Source organism: Arachis duranensis, chromosome 7 (assembly GCF_000817695.3).
Source record: "Arachis duranensis cultivar V14167 chromosome 7, aradu.V14167.gnm2.J7QH, whole genome shotgun sequence".
NCBI lineage: Eukaryota > Viridiplantae > Streptophyta > Magnoliopsida > Fabales > Fabaceae > Arachis > Arachis duranensis.
In genome coordinates, this window is record NC_029778.3 from 38,443,531 (window position 1) to 38,450,480 (window position 6,950).

The 6,950-nt window shown below is 33.6% G+C and overlaps 1 protein-coding gene across 2 annotated transcripts; it reads left to right on the forward strand.

Moving 5' to 3' along the window:
• On the forward strand, positions 1-4,485 carry LOC107458590 (ATG8-interacting protein 1). 2 transcript variants are annotated; one of them, XM_016076813.3, is made up of 4 exons: positions 1-133; positions 697-761; positions 2,535-3,359; positions 3,990-4,485. In XM_016076813.3, the coding sequence occupies exons 3-4, from the start codon at positions 2,535-2,537 to the stop codon at positions 4,095-4,097; spliced, it is 933 nt and encodes a 310-aa protein (XP_015932299.1). In that variant the 5' UTR covers positions 1-133; positions 697-761; the 3' UTR covers positions 4,098-4,485. The 2 variants fall into 2 exon arrangements, with proteins under 2 accessions (XP_015932299.1, XP_015932300.1); XM_016076814.3 differs by having other exon boundaries at positions 3,993-4,485.
• Positions 4,486-6,950: the final 2,465 nt, after the last annotated feature.

Consider the following 6,950-nt stretch of genomic DNA (forward strand, 5'->3'; position numbering starts at 1 on the left):
TTCTCGTATCCCGATCTCTTCTCTTCTCTTCTCTTCTCCGCTCCCCACCACAATCCACGACTGCCGCCGCCGTCGCGCCTCAGTTCCCTTTACCCTGCTGGAAGTGGCTGGTCAGTCGACCCATGACTCTTTGGTACGCTCTCATAAATACCTGATTCGATTCCTTTATTCAGGTTTAATTAGTGATTGATTGATTGATTTAGAGCTTGTAAATTTTGATTGATTGTGATGGATTCTGTTCTATTCCCGAATCAACCATAAGGAATCATTTCAACAGAGGAAGCGGAAAAATCTGCGTATTTGTATGTAGTGGTGCTAGCGGGTTGTTCCTTTTTGGGTGGTTATTAGTTCAAGTTAAGCTCATGTGAATCTGGGGATAATAATAATTTGTTATTCAGAGAAGAATAAAGAAAATGACAAAAGATTCTGACTTAAGGTCTCATAAGGTAACTAGGACTAGAAATATTATTTCAAGGTATACTTCAATTTGGTAAGAATCTTTAGGGTTTATTAGAGAGGATGACTTTTAGTTGAAATTGATTCAATAACAAGAGTTTGTATGCATTTGATTGTTTATATATTTTGGAGTATGAAAATGACTAAGTGTGGGTTTTCAGAAAAAGTGTTATTTATGCATGCTTTGAAATAAGAAAGGAAATGCTGAACATATGCTTATGATTGATTTTATGATATTAGATCTTGGTGCAAGTCAACACAATAGCTCGGTAGTTCCGAAGAGCCTCTTCTGCAAATCAAGCACTGTGAGTGAATAATATGTTCATGATGGTGTTGAGAATAGAGTATCTTTGTACGTGCCTTTTGTCGTTTTATTTTTAAGAACATGTATATATGTAGGTATTTAAAGAATGTTAATGAGTATTTTTACATGTTCAGGGATTTATGGAGTAGAAATTAAGCTTTATCTAAATGGTGTTTTCTGACTTGGCACGAGAAAAGCTAATTCATTGGTTTAGCCTTTTGTAGTGTTGGTTTATGCCTTAAAAGTCACTATCAAATCTTGATCGAACTTGATTTAGGGCTTTAGAAGTTTCTCGTAGCATGTTACTATGGGTTTGGAAAGAGCTATGTTACCATATATGTTATTTTGGATATATATGCTATAATTTCAGTGTATGATCTCATCAAAGGGAGAGATTTAACAAATGGATTTTGTAGGGAGTAATCCTGAGGAAAGAGGATTATTTTTGAGTCAAGAACTGTTGGGATAAAATACTTATCAATAAGTGTAATGTTAATCGATATATTCTGCAAGAAACTATTTGGGTAATTTGAGCTGTCAGGATATCTATAAGTGATTAGGTAAGTGCCATCAAGTCTTGGGGTGAATGTAGCTTGAGCTGGTAACACCCCTCCTTTCCACTCCTCGCTCCACCTGCTACAAAGGGTAACTGACCCAATAAATCTTAGATCAAAATATAATATTCCCCCAGTCCCTTGCCCCACTAAAAGCACCTCCCCAAACTTCCAACCCCATAGGAACCCCATTGTTCTGTTTATGACTTTATGTCTGATTCGGTCATAGTGTTGATGTTTTCAGCTCTTTTTTTTCCCAAAAAAAAAATAATTGTTTGCCATATCTCATTTATTCTATTTTCGAGTAAGAAAATTAAATCCATGTATTGGTTTAGAACCTGATCTTTGTGAGTGGGATTAAATTTGTTGTTTTATTTGGTTTTGTGCTTAGTGTTATCATAGGATCCTGCATAGAGTGTTATTTCACTTGGATTCTTATGTTGATGTTTTGTAAGCAGTTGTGCTTATTACTTGATTTCAGTTGCATTGATGAGATTGTAATGGAAACTGTTATTGTTAGATTGAGTTATCTTGATTATTCAGTGTAAGTAGAGAAATAGTAGCTAATAACTGTAAGTATGGTATGGAATTTATGATTAGTTGTGATTCAAATTTTAAATTGATGATGATTACTCGTTCACCAAGGTTCGTCCACATTTTAGATTACCCATTTAACCTGGTTTAGTTTTAGTTTAATATTTTATCTTGAATCATCTTTCTTCTCACTTTGTCTCTGCCCTATTAAGAACAAAGTTGCCCAACTTAATCTGTCGCATCTCCTTCATATCTGAGTATATCACTTGTAACAAGATCACCAAAAACTTATGCATTGAACACCACCACACAAGTTGCACTTTTTTTTAAATAAAATTATAGTAATCTCAAATGATGTGTACCTGTTGTTTTATAAATTGAGCAATCCCACACCCACACACATATACAGGGTATAAAGTTAAGCAAAAAGTCAAAAGCTCCCTTCTTTATAATTGATTACTCTACAAACGTTTACGACATGCAGTCCGCACGTCCAGCTACATCATTCATGATTGTATCTTTTTTATTATATCTTTTTTCTTTAAAAACTTGCAGTTTTTTGCTAGGTTATTGATTTTCATATATGCTTGTATTGTATGTGTGCATTGGTATATAGTCGTTTATTTGACTAAGTTTACTCTACATAGAACTGGATTTCTGACATGTTTTTCTAATGAATACGAAAGATGGCCGACAATGAGAATGTAGACGAAAAGACTTCCCGTGGCGCTGATTGGGAGGTTGTATCGCTCACAGCATCAACATATGCTGCTGCTCCTGGTCCAGATGAAGTTGAGTTGAAGGATGGCAACAAGGAAGACATACATGCACAGGATGAAGCAGAAACGTCACGCGCATTGTTCATGTCTGGCCACTTTGTCTTTCCACCCAGTCAACATGAGAACTTGCCCGTGGAGCCTGACTGTAGCGAGATTCATGACGAATCTGGAAGCAAAGATGTTGCATCTGAGAGTACTAATGAAGAAGGGGCCAGATCTGTTGGAAAGGGTGAAGAAAACTTGACATTCCCAGGGTTAAATGTTTCAGAGGATTTTGAGGGTATACCATATTTTGATGAGAAAATCAGCAGGTTGTCTGTTTATGGGAAACAGTTTGAGGAAGGTACAACTCTACCCGGTTTTGATTTGACTGGAAAAGAGGAAACTTTGTATGACTCTGCAAAATACACTTCTTTCCACAGTGAAACGGCCATTGGTGGTGTACCATATGGAGAAATCATAGATGAGGCTGAAACAGAGCAAGGGTCAAATGCCTCTCCCAATTTAGCGGAATCTAAGACACCTTCTGAAGATGATAAATACAGCTCTTCAAATCTTCCTTGTGGTGCTTGGTGGAAGCGAAGAGCTGCCTCCTTATATGCTCATGCAAAAGATACAAGCACATTTTGGTCTGTTTTCATTGCTGCTGCAGTGATGGGCCTTGTGATGCTTGGGCATCGCTGGCAGCAGGAAAGAGCTTTGCAACTCAAGTGGCTTAGTGTAAATGATGAGGTATTCTATTTCAACTCTTACTACGATAAGCTTTATTTTGTCGTATTTTAGTTTAAAATATTTTCATTCACTGTCAATTTCGAAGTATTTTAACATAGTCATCTTATACCGTATTGTTGCTAGACCAGTAATGTGTATAACTTTTCCTTTAGACGTAGAACTTTATGATGATTTGATTATTCTGAGAGTGTAAAACCTTTTTTAGACTGTATCAGTTAATCTTTTGATATAAAAGCAAAATGTGTCGGTTCATAGCATTGCATTCACTTGTAACATAGAAAGTAGTCTTGTTTTGTCACACTTACTTCGACTAGTGTCTTTGACTGTACTTGTGCACAGCATACTTATCTACAATCAGCATGACAACATGTGCACTTAATTGTCTTTTACACATTAAGATCCTTCTGGTGGTGATACTTGGAGTAGGAATGAATAAATGATGATGTAGAATGTTGATCGGCTGAGTGTGAAAATCATGAATAAAAAATGGATGACCGTGTATAGTGATTTAAAACAAGAATGAAATTGGCATCACTTCAAAAATTAAGATTGCTATTACTACATTTTGGTGAAAAGCTTTAGCTGCTCTCTTTTTTATTTAATGCTTCAAATTGGATATTTGGGGTTTAGCAGGCAAGAAGCAGGGTCCTTGTTCCCTTACATCGGCTCAAAGATGTGATTGTTGGTGGCCACCGTCGTGGTTCCTTGATTAGGGGAGGCTCCTCCGGTGAAAGTTAGAGAGTATTGCTCGGTGCATGTAGCTCCAACTATTGTGAAAACTAAAGATGATGACGAAAAATTGTGGGTGAGAAAAAGGCTGTGAAAGAGAAATGCTAAGGTTGTCTGAAATGCAGGCTTGACATTAGGATAGGTCAAGTTTCCAATTTATGATGGCTGTTGTGCTGGCTTGGGACTAGGATTGGTTGACCTTCCATTCTGTGAATGTTGTGAAAATATTTCATATTGTGAATTTTCTTTATCTCTGCTGTGATTTGCAATGTATAGCTATGGAATGTTATTCAACATAGTAAGTTTGTTTCATTCTGTTTATCGACATTACATTTTATGCACTAAGGATGAGATGAAAATGAAAATGAAAATGAAATTGTAACAGAATTCCATTTCAGCCGTTACTGTTCTGATGATCTTTTTTCTTTTTACAACCAGAGTATCTGGTGTTATTGTTAAGTATAGTGATTAATCGCATGGTAATTTGTAGACAATTTAATAGCTAACCTCAAATTTTAAAACTTCTTATGTCCAATGCCAATATCATATTATGTTAGAAATATTTTCTTGCAGATTTTTCATATCCTGCATGCATCTGTATTTCTACAATGTTTGCAAATTTTTATTTCCTTTTCCTTGGTCAGATGTACCCATGTAACAAAGGACAAGAAACATTAATCAAAATAAGCTATTTAAATTACAAATCTACAATCCACCATTAATTAAAGACAATCATAATTCACCTGAGTAGAACAATTACTTTCGTCTTTTTAGTTTTGGTTTTGTGGGACAATATTTCCGTGGAAGCAACCCTAGAAGTGTAGAACTCAAAGAAAACCATCAAAAACATTGCAATGATTATGTGTGCACTTTGGACTTAATGTAGTCCACCAATTTTTTCAGATATTGGGCTTCATTGGAGCAGGCTTAATGACAGCGTAATTAGGCCAGTCGATGTTGATTTCAGTGTTATACCCTAACCCAATACCAAGAAAAAGAGAAAAGAAACAAGAAAGCTAGACAATTAGAAACAGACAAGCAAATAAAAAGCTATAGAATAAAAAAAGCCACCAACTAATTAATACACTATGCATGGAATGTTACCAAGATTAAAAATCTCTTATAAATTTTTAATAAAAATTGAATTGTAATAATATATTCGGCAAGTGTAACAACTTTGAGAAAAGCGTTGCTAAACTATTCCCTTCATTTTTCTCTCTGTTTCTCAAGATTATTCCTTTCTTATTATTGGGGGGGAAGAAGATATCAATTTCTTTTAGGGGTAATTAGACTTGCCCTTCCATTTAGTTGTCTCTCTAATATTGGTTTGCCCAACTTAAAAGTATTATATGACTAGTTTATTAAAAAATTCAAAAATAAATTAAGAAACCCATAGTGATAAAAAGTAGCAATAATGAACAATGGAATAATTATAATTGCTATATTTTATTTTTAAAATTGTGTATAAAAAAGAATTGGTATTGTATACAAGATAAGTTGGTTTGGTTAACATTTTCCTTCTTAGTGTAATGCCTACGTGACATACATGTTATTGTAGTGCTTTAGCTTTTGGCTTTGGCTTTTGCTTTTTCAAGTAAGCAAGATTTCACTTACATCATAGGTTCTCTTTACATATCTCCTATCAAACACTACTTTAACTTGTTCATGACTCAAATTGAAATATCCTTTTAATCCAAGTTCTAATCAACTTCTTACCTACCCTACTAATAAACACCGTTAAGTTTCTTAGAACTTATATATCTATTTCTTCTCACATGGGCGCACTATATATTGTTCATCTTTAAAGACATGTCAAGATCAATTGTATAGTTGTGCGATGTTTCTTTGCAAATTATCAATTTAATTAAAGGTTTATTTAATTTATTACTTAAAAAGTTTTAACACATTTAACATTCCAAAAATATTTGGGAGACAATAGAAATTAGTTCAATCAATCTGAACTTACTATATTTTGCATTTATTAATTACTGTTGAATAAATGAATAATATTAAATGTAATAAATCTATGCTTTTAAATATTATATACATAAAATTAAAAATTTTAAATTAAACAAAATAATTGTCAATAAACTATAGTTCAATGGCATTTATTCCCCTCCCCTTCCTGTTCTATTCTCAAGTTCAAGCCAATTATAATATAATTTGACTATTTATTATCTCCCTAATATTATTTTAAAATTCAATATATCTAAATACAAATTATATTTACATGTTAAGTTTCAAATTTACCTGAAGTTTTTAAGTGATACATAATTTGCAGCCGATGTTGGGTATAGTACTAAAACACTTGAATTTTTGTGCTATGACTTTCCTTTTTTTAAGACTTTTAACTCTTGATTTTTTTTAAATAAACAAAATAAATATTTTATTTATCAAAATACGTAATTTATAAAATTTTTATTAAAATGCACATTTTTTATTTCGTTTACATTGTAAACGAAATAAAATTGTGCGTATCTCGTTTACAGTGTAAACGAGATAAGACATGAATCGACGTGACTGTATTATGTTTGTATATGTAGTGTGTAACGGCCTTATCTCTTTTACAGTATAAATGAAATACGTGCACTCTTATTTCATTTACACTGTAAACGAGATAAGAGTGGGTCTATATATGTATTTTGTCCACAGTGCCGTTTTAGTCCTTATCTCATCCATTTCTTCAACTTTTCTCCCATTTCTACTCTTTTCTAATCAAATTTTTGAATTACTACGAGATTATGACGCGCGCCAATGCACATGATGCAGACATTAACCGATTGAATGCGACATAGCACATCACTGGGGCAGCCGACTTTGAGATTGGTATTGTTTTTTGTTTTACGTTTATGTTAAAACATA

Coding starts and splice junctions, on each gene's coding strand:
- LOC107458590 (XM_016076813.3), top strand. CDS start 2,535: ATGGCCGACAATGAGAATGTAGACGAAAAGACTTCCCGTGGCGCTGAT. Junction 3,360..3,989: donor GGCTTAGTGTAAATGATGAG/GTATTCTATTTC, acceptor TTTGGGGTTTAG/CAGGCAAGAAGCAGGGTCCT.